This window comes from Loxodonta africana, chromosome 5 (assembly GCF_030014295.1).
Source record: "Loxodonta africana isolate mLoxAfr1 chromosome 5, mLoxAfr1.hap2, whole genome shotgun sequence".
NCBI classification, from domain to species: domain Eukaryota; kingdom Metazoa; phylum Chordata; class Mammalia; order Proboscidea; family Elephantidae; genus Loxodonta; species Loxodonta africana.
The window spans coordinates 153,876,145-153,896,062 of record NC_087346.1 but is presented as its reverse complement, the minus strand read 5'-3'; the positions used below and the strand labels follow the sequence as shown (position 1 = coordinate 153,896,062).

The window sequence follows — 19,918 nt, the reverse complement described above, 5'->3', positions numbered from 1 at the left end:
GAATCCCTGCGTTGTCACCGGTCTCCAAGACCTGATTCCAGCCTCCACCCCACTGTCTGAGGGCCCTGCTCGGGCTGTGCTCCCCTCCCTGAGTCAGGCTGTCGCCCTCTTGAAGAGCAGAGAACCCCCAGTTTGCTTGGACTCGGACACTGCATGAGGCTGGGTGACAGCAGCCTTCCAGGGCGCAGAGCGCCCCGGGCTCCAGTCACAGCTAAAGCACATGGGCAAGGCCGAGAGGCCTTGCCACCAGGGAGACTGTAGAGGGCAGGAGGGCAGGGGACCAGGGACAAAGGAGGGTCTGAGTTTGTAGAAAAGAAAAGGAAGCCTGCAGCTGCCCCAGGAGATGTTACAGCCAGAGGGAGCAATGTTTTAAATGACACCTCACCACCCAGTAATGCCCAGTGCTCAGCACAGTCTCTCACCACTCTGCCCGCTCCCAACCCAGGGCTGCTGTCCCTCCTGTATCCACCTACCTGGGTCCCAGCTCCCTGCCAGCTGTCCCTGTGGGCACCGAGGGCAGCATCCTGGGGTCTCCACCCAGACAACGCCTCCCCTGGGTGGTCCAGTGTAACTGACCTCTTCGTAACCCTGTGTATTTTATTTTGTCGTTGGTGTTAGCTGCCTTCAAGTTCGCTATGACTCATGGCAACCTTATGTGCGACAGAATGAAACGTTGCCCGGTCCTGCGCCATCGCCATGACTGTTAGTATGTCTGAGTCCACTGTTGGGGCTACTGCATCAGTCCATCTCATGGATGGTTCCCTCAGTCTCACTGACCCTCTACTTGACCAAGCATGATGTCCTTGTGTAGCAGTTGGTCTTTCCTGATGACGCATCCAAAGGAAATGAGCCAACGACTTGCCATCATTGCTTCTATGAGGCATCCAGGGTTGCCTGGCATGGGTCACCCTGCTGGTATTTGAAATACCAGTGGCATAGCTTCCAGCATCCCAGCAACACGCAAGCCACCAGAGTAGAAAAGACTGACAGATGGTGGTTGTGGTGGTGGTGCACCGTCAGTTCCGACTCACAGTGACCCTGAAGGACACAGTAGCATTGCCCCACAGGGTTTCCCAGGCTGCAGATCGCCAGGTCTTCCCTCCTGCACAGCCACTGGGTCAGTTTGAACCATCGACCTTTCAGTTAGCAGCTGAGCACTTAGCCACTGCGCCACCAGGGCTCCTTGATAGACACAGTCCACGACACAAAGCAGGCTGACTAGCCCCACTGTGGTATGACTTCAAGTCCTGGGAGACGGGTGTCTGTCAAACCTGCCCTAAATACGAGCACTGCACGGAGCTTGGCTCTCAGCACCCCATCTGTCTCAGGTTAAAAATAGGCAGAGCTGTGGGGAAACCACTTCCCAGGGGCTTCCTCCTGGAGCCTTGCCTGTGATTCTCATCCAGGATCCCCGGGCCTGATGGCCGAGGTGCTCACAGAACCGAGAAATGAGAACGCGGCGGTCCCAGAATAGACATGGAGACGGCAAAGCCGTAAATCCAGGGAGTCAGTGGGTGGCCTGGCGAAGCCCTTCACAGCTGCCTCCCCGTCTGCAGAGGCAAGGAGAAAGGGAGTGGCTGGGACTCCTCGGCCACTACCGGATTCGATGAGAGGCCAGGTAACCTGCTCAAGGTCACACAGTGGGCAGGGGGATGAGCCCAGAATCAATCCTGAGCCAGTGTGGGATCTTTCTGGAAAGTTCCATAGCTCTCCCCTTAGGCCCCGTAGGACTTTGATAACCACAGAGGGGACACCATGCCTCACAGTGAATTTAACTTCCCACCACTAGGTCTGACCTGGTGGGAGCAACACCTCACGCCCTCACACGTCTAGTGGGAAAATGACAAGGGGCAGCGGTTTGAGAGTGTGCTGTTGGCTGGACGTGCTAGGCCTCAAACTGTTGTTAGCTGCCATTAAGTCAACCCCCGACTCATGGCGGCCCCATGTATTACAGGGTAGAGCTGCCCCACAGGGTCTTCTTGGCTGTGATCTCTGTGGAAGCAGATTGCCAGGCCCTTCTTCCTCTGTGCCACTAAGTGGGATCACAAACCACATGTGCCACTCAGGCTCCTTGGGCCCCAAATATTAGGACTGTTTTAGGGTGGGTCTAGGACCAGCTCACACCCTCTGAAGATTCTCTTCTGCTCTTGTCCCTGGTCCTGCCCCAGGCTGCCAGGCCTTCTCTCCTCCTTACCTGTCAGAGCCCAGGGCCAGCCCCACAGCCTCCAGGCAGCCTCTTGGATCATCCCAGCCTCTCACTGAATACCACAATGCATGGACACACCATGTAACCTGGCATCCACCTTCTCCTAGTTCAAGTGAAATAAAAAGGTGTCCAATTTCAGAGACCTTCAGGACCCCCATGAGACAACTTGGAACATTCCAGAACAAGGGCTGAAATTACTGAACTGGGCACAGGCATTGCCCCAGGCCCTTTGGGCTTCCTTTAGCATCCCTCTGCACTGACACACCATTACTCTGAGCATCCTACACAAAAATAAAAAACCAAATCAGTGATTCTGTATCGGTCACACAGTCACAGGTGCGACTAACAGTATAGCAGTTTGTGACCCACACTGAAAAGTGAACAAACTTGGACACTATAAACTATAAAACGTTGCTGAAAGAAATTAAACCAAAAACCAAACCAAACCCAGTGCTGTCGAGTCAATTCCGACTCGTAAATTAAAGAAGACATAAATAAATGGAAAGACATCTTATGTTAACGGTTTGGGAGACTTATATTGTTAAGATTATCAGTGCTACCCAAAGTGACCCAGAGATTCAACACGATCGCTATCAAAGCTCCAAAGGTCTTTATCACAGAAATGGAAGAGCTGATCCTAAAATTCAAGTGGAACGACATGGAACGCCAAATATAGCCAAAACCATCTTGGAAAAGAAGAACAAAGCTGAAAGACGTGTACATCTTGATTTCAAAACCTAATACAAAGTTATAACAATAAAGACAGTGTGACACCAGAATAAGGATAGACATAAAGACCAATGGAATAGAACTGAGAGTCCAAAGTAAACCCACGCATCTAAGGTCAACTGATTTTCAGCAAGAGTTCCAGTACCATTCAACAGGGGAAAGAACAGTCTCTTGAACGATGGTGCTGGGACAACTGGATGTCCACATGCATTTGGACCCCTACCTCATTCCTTATCCAGATTTAACTCAAAATGGATCAAAGACCTAAATACAAGGGCTAAAACCATAAAACTCTTGGAAGAAAACATAGAGATAAATCTTCAGGACCTTGTATTTGGCAAGGATACTACACCAAAGCACAAGCCACAAAAGAAAAAATAACAAAATTAAACGACTGTGCTTCAAAGGACACTAGTAAGAAAGTGAAATGACAGCCTAAAGAATGGGAGAAAATATCTGCTGATCATACATCTGATAAGGGTCTAGTATGGAGAATATATAAAGAGCTCCTACAACTCAACAACAAGAAAAACCTAATTTAAAAAAACAGGCAAAGGACTTGAACAGACATTTCTCTGTGACCACAACTATTATGGGTTGAATAAAACCACACCAAACCCGCTGCTGTCGCGTCAATTCCAACCCATAGCGACCCTAGAGGACATAGCAGAACTGCCCCATAGGGTTTCCAAGGATCAGCTGGTAGATTTGAACTGCCGACCTTTTGGTTGGCAGCTATATCACTTAACCACTGTACCACCAGGTCTCCATGGGTTGAATGGTGTCCCCCAAAAAGATATGTTCAAGTCCTAACCCCTGGAACCTCAAAATGTGGCCGCATTTGGAAATAGGGTCCTTGCAGATGTGACAATAGTTAAATTAAGATCAGGTCATATTGGATTAGTTGTTGTTAGGTGCCGCAGAGTCAACTCCGACTCCTAAGGAACCCCATGTGACGGGGTTTTCTAGGCTGTAACCTTTATGGGAGCAGATCGCCAGGTCTTTTCTCCCTCAGAACCACTGGGTAGGTTCGAACTGCCAACCTTTTTCTTAATAGCTGAGTACTTAACTACTGCGCCAGCAGGATTCCCTATTATTCTCTCACAGTGCTGCGCCCTAAATCCGATGATGGGTGTCATTATAAGAAGAGAAGTCACAGAGACACAGAGGGGAGACTGCCATGTGAAGACGGAGGCAGAGACTGCAGCGATGCAGCCACAAGCCAAGGAAAGCCTGAGGCCACCAGAAGCTCCAAGTGGCAAGGAAGGATCCTCCCCCAGAGCCTTCAGAGGGAGCGTGGCCCTGCCAACACCTTGACTTCAGACTTCCGGCCTCCAGCGCACCAGAGGACATGTTTCTGTTGTCTTAAGCCCCCCTGTCTGTGGTACTTTGTTAGGACCACCCCAGGACATGAGACTGTGGGGGCTCTGAGCACACGGGGACGATGGAGCAGACACCTTATGTGCCTGCGTCACCTCCCCCGCCCACCTCTGGCTTGAGCGGCAGCCATTCTGGGTGTTCCCTTGATGCCGCCAGGATCCCAGCTCCCACCCCAGTGCTGTCAGGGTCCCCCAAATCTTGCTGCTATTCTGCCCCAGGCTTTCCCCAGCTGTGCAGCTTGGCGCACGTAGGGCAGCCTGGAAGTGCAGGCATGAAAGCTCCGGGGGCGACCTCAGCCAGTGGGGTGCAGGAATCGGTGAATAAAGCTGCGCGACCAGAACGCTCTTTAGAAGCGAGGGTGGTGAGATCTGGGCTCCTTTACTTGGGACACGACATCAGGAAAGACCAACGGCTAGAACATCACACATCCTGTTCGGTGAAGTAGGGGGTCAGCGAAGACGAGGGAACCCTCCGCGAAATGGATTGACACTGTGGCCACAACAATGGGTTCAAATATACCAACAGTCGTGATGATAGTGCAGGACCCCGGCAACGTGTCATTCTGTTGACACTGGTCGCCTGGGTCAGAGCCGACTCCACGGCACCTACCAACAACCTGTCCCTAGGAGGGACGAACCCACATGTCTGAGAGGCCAGGTGCCTATGGCGGCCACCATCTCGGTAATACACTCTACAGAGGTTTTTCCTCCCTTCACTTCCAGAGATCACCCCCGAATAAACCACCACACCCCGAGGCTTGTCCGAATTCCACTTTGGGGGAACCCAAATCAAGACAGACACCTGACTTCGTCTTGCAAGTTGGGAGAAGCTTGCTGCAGCAGGAACTTGAGGCCATCCATCCCAGATGACCCTGACAGAGCCAGGTGGGGGAGGAGGAGGCTGTTTCGGAAAAGAACAGAGGCGTGGAATCCTGAGAGCGCGGCCTGCCAGGGCGCCCACCACGCACGGTTCTGGAGGGGTGGAGGGTACAGGCTGGAGAGGCCCGCGGGCCTCGATGGCCACGCTCAGGGGCTAGGACTGTGAGCTGAGGCCAAGGAGCCCATGAAGGTTGGAGCTGGGGCGTGTTGTCGCCAGATACACAGAATGGGCCACAGGAGAGAGGTGGGAGACCATGCGGCACTCAGGGTGCTTGGGTCCTGATAAGGGGGGTGAGCCCCAGCCACCCTGCCCAACAGGCATTCGGTGGAAAGACCCGCCAGTAACAGGTAGCAAGTAGGAAATGGGCCTGGGGGTGAAGTGTATGAGTTTACACGCACAGGACCATATGTTCCAGGCGCCCAGGACAGTCGGAGCTGATGCTTATGCCCAGGCACCCCAAAGGGTCAGCACCCACTGTGACTCAAAAGTGTCCTACTGGGGGCCATAAGTTATGGTCACTCAACTAATAAGAAGGTCCCTGGGTGGCCCAAACGGTGTGCACTCATTTACTAACGGAACAGTTGGCAGTTCAAACCCACCCACTGCACCACGGAAGAAAGGCCTGACAATCTGCTTCTGTAAAAATTACAGGCAAGAAAACCCTATGGAGCAGTTCTACTCTGTAACACACAGGGTCACCCTGAGTTGGAATCAACTCGATGGCAACACGTCAGCGTCTCAGGCGCTGGCTCAGGTACCGTTTCTTTCAATGCTCACGGCGGTGGGTGTCGGTAACAGCCCATCTTACAGGTCAGGAACTTGCACAGCATTTCAGTTTGCTGTGATTCCATCTGCTCCTTCTGGCATGAGGCCGGCCTCCTTGCCCCCTGGGACCATTCAGGGCCACTGCCAGCTGGGGTGGGAGCTGGCCACATGCCCACGCCACCGATCCACATAGCCACGGGGGCAGCGGAAAGAGCTAGACGGGCTCTGGCGTGTCAGGCAGATGTGAGTTCGAATCCTCTTCCACCCTCATGAGCTATCTAACCTTGGGCCTGCTCCTTAAGCTCTCTGACCTGAATCTCCTCGCCTACAAACCAGGACAGCAAGTTCAGCCTCAGACACTGAGCCTGAAAGAAATCATACCCGTGAAGCTCTGGCCCCGGCCACGGAGCCCCGAGTCGATGGCGGCTCCAATTATTCTTATTCTGGCTCTCTGTCTTCCCGCTCCAAGGGGGAGGGGAAGGAAATGTGCATTTCTGCTGAGTAATGCAGCACAAAAAAGGAAACTCTTGGAAAAGGAAGATGAATCCCGACATCTGCCAGCATCACAGCACCAAATATTTTAGGGAACCCACACAACAGCAAGCACGCAGGCAGACACACCCCCCCCCCCAAAAATGACTCAAGCATCGTACTACCCGGTTCTGGGCGAGACCCTCACTGCACAGCTCTGGGATGGTTGCTGGGGGGCGGCTCAAAGTCCTGCAAGACGCTCAACACAGAGGAGAGGACTCAAAATGCAGTGTGGGCGGCTGGCCACGGAGGGTCGCCGGGGGTGCCCAAACCCAGGGCGGGATCCCGGATGCAGCCCTGCTGCCTGCAGGCCTGCCCTGCTGCCCACCGCCAGGGAACCGCACCTGCCTTTATAAATATTTAACAAGTGCATCTTGAAACACACCGGGGGATTACTGGAGAGGGTGGAAAACAGACGGGCCTGCAGGAAGCTCAAGGTCGTCAAGGATGGGAGCACAAGATAGAAACTAACCACCGAATCACTGCGACAGGGCTCCGAGCGACACCCCCACAGAGCATCAACTGCTGATGACAGGGCCATTTGTGCACACACACTTGGACTCTCCTTCTAGGACATTCTCCCAGCTCTTGTGCTGACTGTGAAAGACGTTTGTGTACAAGGCTGACCTTGGAATCATCCCCTAAGGCCCCAGAAGACAACATGGCACCCAAACACACTCCCAGGCTAATAGAGGGTGTGGGGATCTCCGTGGAGGTGGCCACAAAGGATAAAGGTGCCTGGGGCGAGGGCTGACCAACCGTCCTTTAATCTGCATAATTACGAGCCCTCTAATGAGCCCTGGTGGCACAATAGTTCAGTGCTCAGCTGTTAACCGAAAAGTTGGTGGTTCAAACCCACCCAGCTGTCCTGTGGGAGAAAGACCTGGTGATCTGCTTCCATAATGATTACACCCAACCCTATGGGGCAGTTCTGCTCTGACATATGGGGTCGCCATGAGTCAGAACTGACTTGAAGGTACCCAACAGCAGCAACGTGGGTCCTCCATCTTCCAAGCTGGGAATGTGAGCGTGGAGAAGCAGCCCCCAGTCCCGCCCTGATACACCTCCGCACTGGAGAGCGGGAAAGTGTCCTTCAAAACAAAATGTTTAGGTTTCGTTAATTTGAGAAACAGCTCAACCGGTATTTATTCTCAGCATACACACACCTTCATTAAAGGACGGCTTTCTTCATTGACACTAACCTGTCGGAAGCCTAGACACTAACCTGTCGGAAGCCTAGACACTAACCTGTCGGAAGCCTAGACTCTCGGCTGCCTCTGGCTGACTCAGCCTGCAATTCCTGTGTGACTACATCTTACAAAACCCTTCCCAATCAGCCGTCACCTAGCAACCAGCCCAGCAACCTCGCAGCCAGGAGATTAATCCCCGAGTGATCATTATAAAGTAACATCCAAAAAGACATGTCATTTCAGGGGTGCCATCCAAAGGCATATAAAGACGAAGCTCAGAGCACTGGCGCCTCACGCCGAAATGCCACAAATTAGAGACAAAAGGAGCATGTTGTTTACTTGTTGATTCAGCGTCAGAAAGTCAGGGTTTCATTCCTGTGGGTCACACACAGAGGGAAACAGAACCAAGGAGGTGGCTGGATGGGGGAGCCACGGCACCTGCCTGTTCCCCTCCAGACAAGGACGTTATTGCATGTGCCAGGGAGGGCAGGTCCTTGATTCTGTCCTAACAACACACATTCATCCCAGGCTTTCCTACACACGTTTCCCCATCTTTAGAAAGAGGGTCCAACCCTTGACCGGCTGATGCCTCCAACAATAAAGCATGCCTCATCATGTGTATGCATTCAGAGAAACACAGCTGGGCCCCAAAAGAAAAGGCCGACAGAACATTCTAGAACATTCCAGGATGGCGGGCACTCACCATCCTATGGTGGGTAGCCCATACCTCTAGCATTTCCAACAGGCAACAGCCCTCTTGACTCTTCCCTGCACTAGTGCTAGAGCCCACATCCACCTCCACCCATAAAGGTTTGAAAACTTTGTGTACCTTAAACCAAACCATTGCCATCAAACCAGCTCCGACTCACGGTGACCCCACGTGCGTCAGAGTAGAACTGTGCGCCACAGGATTTTCAGTGGCTGGTTTTCCAGAAGGAGACCACCAGGCCTTTCTTCCGAGGCATCTCTGGTGGACTTAAACCTCCAACCTTTCAATTAGCAGATGACACATACATTAGAATGTTAAAATTCACGCTCCAGACCCCATCCCAGAACACCAGTTCAGTATACTTGGGTGGGACCCAGGGTCCCCATGTTAAAATCAGACTGCAGGTGATTCCAACACAAGCGCGCCCAGATCACGCTTGGAGAAACAGCAGTTGAGAGGTGCCTCAAACACACGCCCACAGCAGATGGGCAGGGAGACCAGTACATCTCCTTCCAGTCAGAAAAGGCCTAAAAACCAAAAAACCCGTTGCCATCAAGTTAATTCCAACTGATAGCAACCCTACAAGACAGAGTAGAACGGCCCCATAGGGGTTCCAAGGAGTCGCTGGTGGATTCGAATTGCTGACCTTTTGGCTAACAGCGATAGCCCTTAAGCAGGAGCAGACAAAGCCAGAGGTGCCCTCGTGATGCACATGGTTCAACTCTGCAACTCTGTTCTACAGACGTCCAGGTCAAGCTGGCTGGCCTAAGTGTGCAGACAGGAACAGGCCCCTGGGCCTGCTTACCGTGTGACCTTGGGCAAGTCACTACCTTCTTGGTAAGAACTGACAAGTATCACCTGTAAAAGTGTAAGACACCTATACACCCAGGTGGCCAAGAGAGAGGGCTCTCGATCCAGGTGAGCTATCTTTGACAGTTCTCGGCAAGTGAGGGACCCACAGGAGGCACTGGGAATCCCACCACACCCCTGTTCACTTGAGGACAGGCACCATGACTGTTGCTGTCTTAGCTGCCACCGAGTCAGCCTCTGACTCATGGTGACCCCATGTACAATGGAACTAAGTCATCCCCATGAACAGTTGTGGGTAACATCATTCATTATAATCCACAGGGTTTTCACTGGTTGACTTTCAAAAGTAGATTGCCAGGCCTTTCTTCCTAGCCTTAGTCTGGAAGCTCCACTGAAACCTGTTCAGCATCAGAGCAACACGCACATGAGGTGCACTGGCTGGGAACTGAACTAGGTCTCCTCTGTGGAAGGGGAGAAAAGGGGCTCACAACGCCCCCTTCAAGGTGGCCGTGAGTCAGTCTGTCTCCCAGAAGCCGTCCAGCAGGTTTATGAACGTTGTTGTTGTTAGCACTGTCGAGTCGATTCCGACTCATGGTGACCCAGGATATTGCAGAGTAGAACTGCTCTATAGGATTTTCAGTAGATTGCCAGGCCTTTCTTCCAAGGCCTGCCTGGGTGGGTTAGAACCGCCAACCTTCTGACTAGTAGTCGAGTGCTTAACTGTCTGTTCACTGGGAAGCCTAGGTTTATACAGCAGGTCAGGGAAGGGGCTCATTTCCATGCCATAGTCTCCCAAGTGCCCCAGGACAGGCATCATCTTCTCAGACACCATAGAAGACAAACGTGGAGTGGTGAGGCTGGCCTTCTGCCCCCAGCAGCTGGCCCACCGGGACAGGCATGGATGCTCGCCTGAGACTGCCAAGCCCTGGGTTCTGGGCAACAGCAGCCAGGTAACCACCCAGTGGCCCCCCGTGACTGCAGAGCCCTGGTGACGAGCGTGCGTCACCCAGGCCTGCAGCAAGGGGCCTGGGGACAGCACAGAGGAGCGTCCAACAGGGTGGTAGATGTGAGCACAGACGTTGGACCCCCAGCAGATGAAGGCACACCATTCGAGTGCCCGATGGCACCCTGTTTTGTGGGGACCCAAAGGTCAGGGTCAGGAGAGACAAAGCTCAAATCCAGGGCACACTCAGCTATTCCAACGGCGTCAGACCATCAGAACGCTGACATCATGGCCCTGAAATCGAGGTCACTGCTGGCTCAGCCAGGGGCGGTGGCCAATCCCAGGGCGTGGACAGGCGGGGTGGCCGTGGCATCAGGGAGGCTCACAGCTAAGCCGGCTGGCCAAAGCGGAAGCGAGGTGTTGGTGTGGAACTAATCTGTCCTGGTCCCCGCCACGAACTTCATGACGTGTCAGCCACAGAGCCAGGAGCCGCCAGAGGAGTATAAAATGTGCAGGCACCACCAGCAGAAATCATGGACGCAGACCTCTCCGCACCTCTACTTCCCCATCTATAAAACAGGCCACACTACTGGTGCCTACCACTTGGGGACAGTCGCTGGGGGGGTTAGATGAGCTAACAGAGACACAGAAAGTGGCCTGCCATGGGGCCAGATGGGCCCTTCCTTGTGTAGTTGTTCTCCAGGCCCAAGAGGGAGTGTTGCGGGGGTGGGCAGGAGGGGATCTACATCGGATGACGCTTCCATGTCCGCAATGACCCCACAAAGCCACTTCACCTCTCCAGGCTTGCATTCCATCTATTGAGCAAGGATGGTCCCCAGGCCAGCCTTCTCCGATCCACACGGTTGTCGAAGAGATCAAACAGGGTGACATACACCAGTGCACTGGAGCTGAGGGGGTGTGAACACCTATGCCCCCCGGCACAAGCAAACTGCTCGCACATCCAGATTGGACCACCACGATGTCTCCCAAAGGACTCCTTTGAATCTGCGAGGAAGACCACCATTTTGCCTTCTCTCATCCGACACAAAGAAGAAGCTTCCAGAAGATCAATATCCTACCTTGTTCCCCAACCAGTGCAGCTGCTTCCACCCTTAGAAGCCACCTAAACCTTCCTCCCACCCAGACCTGATGGGAACCCCGCCCCTCTCAGCAGCCGTCCCTCCCTGGAGAACCATCCAGAACAAGGCTCCCCTCTCCAGCTCTTCCAGCAACACCACTTACAGAACACACTGCCCCACCAATCCTGAGCCTCAGGATGGCGGCAGGAGGCAGGAAGCATGGGATTAACACAAGGGCTCTGGAACCCGACCGTATAGCTGTGACTGCACTGTGACTCAACCTGCCCATCTGTAAAATGGGCTACACTAACAGAACCTACCTCCTGGGATGGATTACTGGGAGGATCAGCCAGATGCCCTAAGACATGACAAGAGCTCAGAACTGTCATAAGTGCAATGCGTTCATCTTCTGTTATTTCTGCTCCTTCTTGGAACAGTTACTTAAAAAACATAATGTTTTGTGTTTTTTCATACGTTTATAACCTTTGCCTAAAACAAAGCTTGTGTGTGGATCTCCCGTTATAAAAATAAGTAATACCCAATCATTTTGGAAGATGAAGAAATTACAAGGTTGAAAGTTGAACACAGAACTACCATACGACCCAGCAATCCCAATCCTAGGTCTTCACCCAGAAGAAGTGAAGGCAGGAACGCCAACAGAAACCCGTACGTCGGTGTTGGCTGCAGCACTTTTCACGATGGCCAAAAGGTGGGAACAACCAAAACGTTCATCAGCAGAGGAATGAATAAACAAGGTGTGGTACACACACACACAATGCCTCTCAGCCATAAAGAGAAATGAGGTCCTGATACACGCCACCTCATGGATGAACCTTGAAAACAAGCTAATGAAATGAGCCACTCGCAAAACGACAAATACCGTATGGTCTCACTTGTATCAAGTAAGCAAACTGATATAGACCAAAGATTATAAACGGTTACGGGGTGGGAGGGAGGGAAAAGGAGATTTTTTTGTTTGGGGGCATTGGGTTTATGTTAATGGTCTTGGAAGGATTTGGAAAAGGATAGCGAGAATAGTTGTACTACTTGAAGAATGTAACCAATGTGACTAAATTATACACGCAGAAATTGTTAAGACAGAGTATGTTTTGTTACATATCTTTTCACCACAATAAAACGAAAAGCAAAACAATAACCCCCTGCAAAGTTAACACCGTGGCCTGTACCCGGAAGCTGACCGGCGTCACATCCTGTTCCAGGCGCCCCACGGTCAGCCCGCAGCTCAGTGGGCTTCAGGGGGCAGGGGCAGCATCTCACCCCTCCAGGGCCGCTTACCTTAAACCTCTCGGTGACGCCCTCGGCGATGCTGACGGTGAACTCGGCTATTTTGGGAGGACGCGCCTTGCCCTTCTTGCGGTCCGGTTCGTACTCGGTCTTCGTTTTCACGACCACCTTGTCCAGAGATGAGAGAAGCCAACAGTCAGTGGCACAGCCAGATGCGTGGACACACACATCGCTCAACAACAGGAGCTCTGGGAGCCATTTCATCAGGAAGTCATTTGCAAAAAGAATGAGAAATGCGGCCAGTTACTGGCAATCTCCCCTGAGCAATGCTTCCAGGGAAATTACCCAAGAACAATTCTTCCGGCAGCTCCGGGAAGGGAATATTATAACTGAGGGTAGAGGAGTTAAGCTCATTGTCCAAGGTCACGCAGCTAAGAGGCGGCAGGACAGGGACCCAGCCTGACGCCTGACTCCTAACCCAGTGCTCCTTCCACCACTCAGGGCTGAATCCCAGGGAGGTGGGAGGGTGTATGTTGAGGTCTCACTGGTGTTTCTATGTGAGAACGTGGCGAAGTACACCGGCCATTTCACACAAGTACAAGGCTACCGTAAGAGGAATGGATAAGCAAAATGTGGTGGTGTTCATTTTGATCAAAGATTCCATAGAAGAACTATGATCAAAAGGGGGAAAATGCAGAACAGATTTTCAAATTCTCATGGAATCCAGATTTCCTCTAGCTGTGGAGGCTGGATGAACCCCTGAAACTACTGCCCTAAAATAATCTTTAAACCTTAAACCAAAAATATCCCCTCCAGTCTTCTTAAAACCAAACAAGTTTAGCTTGACTAGTGAAGAATGTCTGCCGTGAGCATTGTGCTCTTTTGAGAACTATCTAAATGGGATCAAACTGACAGCAGTAACTTGAAAGATTAGACAGGAACCTTAGGGGACAGTGAGTTTGTTAATGGGGAGGGGACAACTCAGAAAAGGAGGGTGAGGATGATTGCACAACTCAAGGAATGTAATCAGCGCCCCCAAGCTGTAATGTAGAAAGTTGAATTGGTGTGTCTGTGTATACTCTCAACAACGAAAATAAAGAAAATATTCAAAAATAAACATAAAAGTAATAATTAAAAAAACGGCATTGTTTTGTGCCATCGGAGTCAATTTCAACACATAGCAACCCTATAGGACAGAGTAGAACTGCCCTGTAGGGTTTCCAAGGCTGTAATCTTTACAGGAGCAGATCGCCAGGTCTTTTCTCCCGCGAAGCAGGTGGTGAGTTCAAATCACCCACCCTTCAGTTAGCAGCCAAGCACTTAACCGTTGCATCCCCAGGGCTCTTTTTCAAAACTTGGTACCTATATACTATGGAATATTATGCCGCCATAAAAAGAAAAATGAAGTCCTGATGCATGCTGCAACACAGATAAACGCTGAAGACATCATGCCGAGTGAAATAAGACAGTCAAAAAGGACAGATACTGCATGATCTCACTTACGTGAAATAAACAAATATATAGAAACCAAAGATTATTAGGGGGCACCAGGGGTGGGAGGGAGGGGAGTGGAGGGTTTTATTGGGGTGGGCACTGAGTTTATGTTCATGGTTGTAGAATATTTTGGAAAAGGATAGCAAGAACAGTGACCCAACATGAAAAATGTAATCAATGTCACTGAATTGTAAACATGGAAGTTGTTGTGCTCGTGGAGTTTGATGTATATATTTTCACCACAACAAAAAAAAGAGGAAATAAAAAATAAGAACGTGGCCCTAGGGGCAGGCGGCCAAAGGAAAAGGAACGAGCTGGTGGTTGGTTCCTTGCCTCCACTCCCACCGTCCTCCTCTTGTCCAAGCCCTCCTGCCCTCTCACCTGTTGCTGAAACAGCCCCCAAAGGGGCCCCTGCTCTTCTAACCTCTCCACACTCCACTGCGAAGGGGGAGAGGCTTTTCCAACCTGGCAGCCTGCCTCGCCAGTCCCCAGCACACCCCTCCCTGCATCCCTGTGGCTTTGGATGCAGCCCCAGGTGCCCTTCAAGGCTCACCTCCTCACCATCACTGCCTGGATCACCCGTGTTGCCAGGGACTGATTACTTCTCAGTCTCCCACTGGGCAGGAGGCCCTGGAGAGCAGCGTCAAAGGTTATACAGGTCCCCACAGGGGTGGGTGCAGAGACGGTGCCCAGATGGCACAGGGCTGGAGGGACCCAGCCGTCCCTGCTTGTCCTCCCTGAGTGACAGTGCCCTCAACTCAGTGGCCACAGTCTGGAGGAGTCCCTGCTCTCTGTGAAGGTGGGACCCAAGACTGAACGAGGAGAAGCCACACATCAGGACGGGCAGCCCTGGGCGGACACTGGAGGGACGCTCACTGAGCTGTTACCATTTTGCCTTCTCTGGTGCTTCACAAAGAAGGAGCTTCCAGAAGCTCGATATCCTACCCTGTTCCCCAACCAGTGCAGCTGCTTCCATCCTTAGCAGCCACCCAACCTTCCTCCCACCCAGACCTGGCTGGAACCCACCCCTTTTCCCGCCCTGGAGAACCATCCAGAACAAGGCTTCCCTCCCCCAGGCGCCTCTAGCAACACCACCTACAAAATGCACTGCCCAACCAATCCCAAGCCTCAGGATGGTGCCAGGAGGCGGGAAGCACGGGATGAACACCAGGGCTCTGGAGCCAGACCACCTGGGTTTGGATCCCGGCTCTGCAACGTACAGCTGTGACTGCACTGTAACCCAACCTGCCCATCTGTAAAATGGGCTGCATCAATAGAATCCACTTCTCGGGGTGGGTTTCTGGGAGGATTTGATGCCTTAGTACATGGCAAGAGCTCATAACTGTGTCTGGCACACAATTGGGAGAGAAGTGGAGAATAAAGTGGTCCATGCCCCATGTCACTGAAAAATACCGCCAGGAGCCATATGCCTCGTGACCTCACACTTGGCCTCCCTCCCCGTCATTTCTCGACCCGTGGCTTGCCCACTGTGGGCAGGGAGGGGTGCCAGAGCAAGAGTCAGCCTGAGTGTTCCCCGGAGGTGCCCATCTCTCGAGGCGGCGCTCGGGCATCACGCTGCCGTCCTCAAATCCCAGCTGTTTCTGCTTCGCCGGGTGACCTTGAGCTTGCACTTGGCCAAGCTGAGCCCAGGTGTCCTCGCCCATGAAAATAGAAACATATCAGCGACTGGGGACAAGGGAGTCCACGGGACCCTCAGCCTGTGTCTGGACTGGGTCTATGTCCATGGACCAGGATTTATCCATGTCTGCTACTAGCAGGCTGCGTGACCCTGGGCAAGTCCCTTAAGCAATCTGTGCCTCTGTTTCCACAGCTGTAAAATGGGGTAACAGCAGTAGTCATTGTCAGACTACAACAGCTAGTCAGACTACTGTGGTTAGCTGCCATAGGGCTGGCCCTCGACTCATGACGATCCCGTCTGCAAGAGAACAAAACGCTGCCTGGTCCTGTGACCCCCATGATAGCTTGCAGATCAGACCACTGTGATCCACTGACTGATTTTCAGAAGTAGATCGCCAGGCCTTTCTTCCTCATCCATCTTAGTCTGGAAGCTCCACTGAAACTTGGTCAGCATCCTAGCAACATGCAAGCCTCCACTGACAGACAGGCGGCGGCTGCGCGTGAGTTGCATTGGCCGGGAATTGAACCCTGGTCTCCTGCATGGGAGGCAAGGCTCTACCACTGAACCACCACGGCAGAGCATTAAAGGTATTTAAACCTGTAAAGCACGTGGAATAGTGCCTGGTGTATAATAAGCCCTCGACAAACGCCAGGTAAGCCTGCCGCTAACACTTCTGCTGACTCCATGACAACGGTCTCCAGGGGCCGCCAGCGCCTCGATGCACGCTCTCAGAAGGCTTCCGGATTCCCACCGTAGCTGCATCACCAGCCCTCGGGAGACCTGTGCGTTGCCTCCTGGAACCCTGGTTGCGAGCAACACTCTGCTGTTGTTCTGGTCAGGAGAGGTCTCGTGTGAGAGATGTCTGCCTCAAGGTACGGAGGGTCAACAGGCACTAGCAGAAGCTTCTGCATTCGGGAGAATCGTAACCAGCAGCTAAGTGACCTTGGGCATGTCCTGGAAACTCTGGGACTGTTTCCTCATCAGTCAACTCAGAACTCTTCTAGCCCAACCATCGACCCCTGCTGGAATTCCCTCCTCTGAAGCATCCCTGGCCCAATGGTTGCTAACTGAAAGGTCAGCGGTTCAAACCCACCAGCCACTCCACAGGAGAAAAGACCTGGCAATCTGTTCCCGAAAAGATTACAGCCTAGGAAACCCTATGGGGCAGCTCTACTCTGTCACATGGGGTTGCCGTGAGTTGAAATCAACTCAGCAGCTCACACAACAAAGCATCCCTGCCAGGTAGCCACCCTTTGTTTGAATGCCTCCAGGGACAGGACACTCGTTACTTCTCAGAGCTGTTTAGGGTACTCCTGGACAGCCCGATTGTTAGTCAGGGAGTCAGACCTGCCTGACACCCTACTCCCTGGTATAAGCCAGCTGTGCACCAGACTGTTTGGGAATGAAACAAGCAGAGGGAGAAGGAAGCGGCTCAGGCTGAGGAGGGAATCACCTGATAAGGTGCTGCCTAGGGACACAGCATTGCTGGCAGAGGTGGCCACCACTCCTCGGCTGAAGGGCGGACAGCCGGGGATGGGGTTGGAGGGGAGGGGGCAGTGGGGCCAAGCTTGGCTCACTAGGCAAGTCTGACCCCTAGGAAGGGAGGGGACCCTCCCATAATGCCCAGCCTGGGCCAGCCTGCACCCTCGATGCCCAGGGTGGTCTTACCATGGCTGGGGGTGGGGGCACAGGTGTTTCCCCAAGCTGAAACACCTGGCTGCCATTGCTCCGGTGCCCCATACCCAAAACTCAGACAACAGAGTTGGGGGCGTGAAAGTTGGGGAGCTGAGTGAGCCTTTCAAAGGGTCCACACTGCAAACAGCAGAAGCTCCAAACCCCTAAGAACGGCCCACCAGGGGCAATCTTCCACCCGGTCCCTGCCCCCTCCGTGAAGCCAAGTCCCAGGGTCTCCGCCAAGGACCAAACGAGATGATCGATACAGACGCACTTCACCCAACAAGGTGACCATTTGTGGCCGGGGTAGTTTTTAAGGAGCAGCAAGGTGGCCAGAATGGATGCTGTGTTTGATTTCAGATCTTGACGCAATCATCTAGACTTTTACACGCCTCATTTACCTTTCCGTCTTGAGAATACCCTTCTTAATGGACAGAAACTACCTGACTGCATGCTGTATTCAAGAAAAGGGGATTCTTTAAATTCAGCCAAAACATGCCTCGGGGAAGATGATGCTGAAACGTGTCCACAGTTCCACAGATACTCCGGCGAGGACAGGAGGAACAAAGCGAGGAAGGGGCTCTACCGAAGGGCACACAGCGCCAGCATGGAGTGCGGGGGGGCCGGGTGTCTCAGGAAGGGAATGGACGGGCAATGAAGGCCCCAAGGAGGGGCCACCCGGCCAAGGAGACGGCCGTCCACCTTGGAATGGGCAAGCGGGCCAGAAGCTGCACCCCCTCAGGGCCTCCACCGACACAGAACCCCTGATAGGATGGGCCGGGCCGGGGCAGGAAGGAAGGGGGCAGAAGTTGCGGCTGAGGGGCAAGGACTTCGTTCAGACAAGACTCCCAGGAACATCACGAAGGGCTCTCTCCCAGCTCCATTGTCAGGAGGAAGCTGTCACCTAGGGGAGGAGGCCCCCCATCACCCAATCCCGGAGGACGCTGCCTCCCGCGCCGCCCGCCCCGCGCAGCCCAGCTCCAGCCCCAGCGCACGCGGCGTGCTTCTTTTGTTGCCGCCGCCGCCGCCCGAGATTTAGGGGTGCGCACCCGGCCGCGCGGGGCTGCGGCGGGGCGGAGGCGTTGGGGAGCCCCTTACCTTATCCGGGGGCGGGAACTGCAGCTGATTGACGTCCAGGGGCGTCATCAGGGGGATGGTGTCGAAGCCATCCTCCAGCAGCACCTGCTTGGTGCCCTTCTCCGCGAAACTGTTCCCCAACTTCACCATCTTGCCGGGGGACCGAGGCTGCCGCCTACAGAGCACAGGGCCGGGGGCATCATCGCGGGCAGGACCCGCACCCACCCGCCGCCCGAGGGGGGATTCCCCGCCCCCGCCCCCGCGTCCCCGGGGCGTCCGCGCGCTTGCCAGCCCCGCCTCGCTCCCGAGGGTCGTGTGGACACGGCGGTCACCGCCCGATAGGAGGTGGCGTGCTCCGTATGTACAGATCCCACCTCGCTGGACAAAAGCGGCCGCGCAGGGGTGCCCGCGGCTAGAGGAGGGGGCGCCGCCCTTGCCCAGCCCATGTAGACGTGTCCGTAGCCCTGGAGCCGTGCACCCCGGCGACCCCCCCTTCCCCCGCGCCCCAACCCCGCTAGGGGAGATGGACGGCCCCTTCCCCGCGCTCCGGCCCGGCGCTCACCCTCGCCTTCTGGCAGGTCTGGCTCGAAAGCTCGGAGCTCCGCGTCGCCCGCTCTGCGCGCAGCAATGGCGGAGGCGGTGCCGGGCGGCGGGCGCGCGGAGCGATTGGGCCCCGCGCGCCCCTCCCCGCGCCCCCCCGCCCTCCCGGGGTTAATGGGGCGCGGGCGGGGGGACGCGGGGCGCAGCGGCTCGCCTTGACGCAGCGTGCTTGCCGAGCGCACAAAGGACAGCGGCTGGGGCGGGCGGTTCCCCGGGGGACCCCCGCCGCCCCAAGCGGGGGAGGGACGGGGAAGGGGAGGGTAGCGCACCCTGGAGACCCCGCGCCTGCCCGGAGCGGGGTGGAGGGAGGGGAGCGCCCTGGGGATGCACGCGGGGTGGAGGCTCCGAGCGGCGGGAGGGGCACCGCAGGGCTGGAGCGCCAGTGCGCCGGGCTGGGAGCGCGGGGTGCGGGTTGCGCCATCCTAGGACGGCGGCCGTGGAAGAAAGTGATTAGAAGCAGGGGAGGGAGAGGGGTCCTAGGATTGAACCAACCCTCAAAGGTGTGGGGGAGGGTGAAAAGAAGGTGCGCGGACCTGGGCGTGCCGAACATGGGTGGAGGGCTTGGGGAGATTCCAGGAGGCGGTGGGCGGTGGCAGAGACCTGAGCGTTTTCTGCGTGCGATAAAAAAGGGCGCGCCTGGGGATGAAGGACAAGTGTGGGAGCTGAGGGGGATTGTCAGTGTTGCGGGGGTGTGAGGGGCGCCCTCCGAGCGCTGGGCTGCGGGTGACCGGTGGGGGGCGCCCCAGGGTAGCGGAGGGACGGTATCCAGGGCAAAGGGAGGTCCTCGGTGGAGTCTGATACCGGGACGGGTTTCCTGGCCTGGTCGGAAGAGAAGGGAGGGGTCCCCCTACTGCAGCCCCAGCATTGGGCATCCCGGGAGGGAGGGGCGGTCCCGAGGCCTGGAATGAATTAGGGGGTGCTGTCGCTGCTGCCCAGATCAGGGCTGCGTTTTGCAGACCTCGAACAAG

The 19,918-nt window shown here is 54.5% G+C and overlaps 1 protein-coding gene across 1 annotated transcript in view; it reads right to left on the bottom strand.

Annotated features, from left to right (window-relative positions):
* NSG1 (neuronal vesicle trafficking associated 1) overlaps nt 1-18,518 on the bottom strand; it is a 31,901-nt gene extending 13,383 nt beyond the window's left edge. Inside the window, exons 1-2 of the mRNA XM_003411267.4 lie at nt 18,372-18,518; nt 12,518-12,634 (exon numbers count right to left, since the gene is read on the bottom strand). Coding sequence (XP_003411315.1) covers nt 12,518-12,634; nt 18,372-18,500 — 246 coding nt within the window. The 5' untranslated portion in view covers nt 18,501-18,518. The remainder of the gene's footprint in view (nt 1-12,517; nt 12,635-18,371) is intronic.
* Between the last annotated feature and the right edge of the window lie 1,400 nt (nt 18,519-19,918).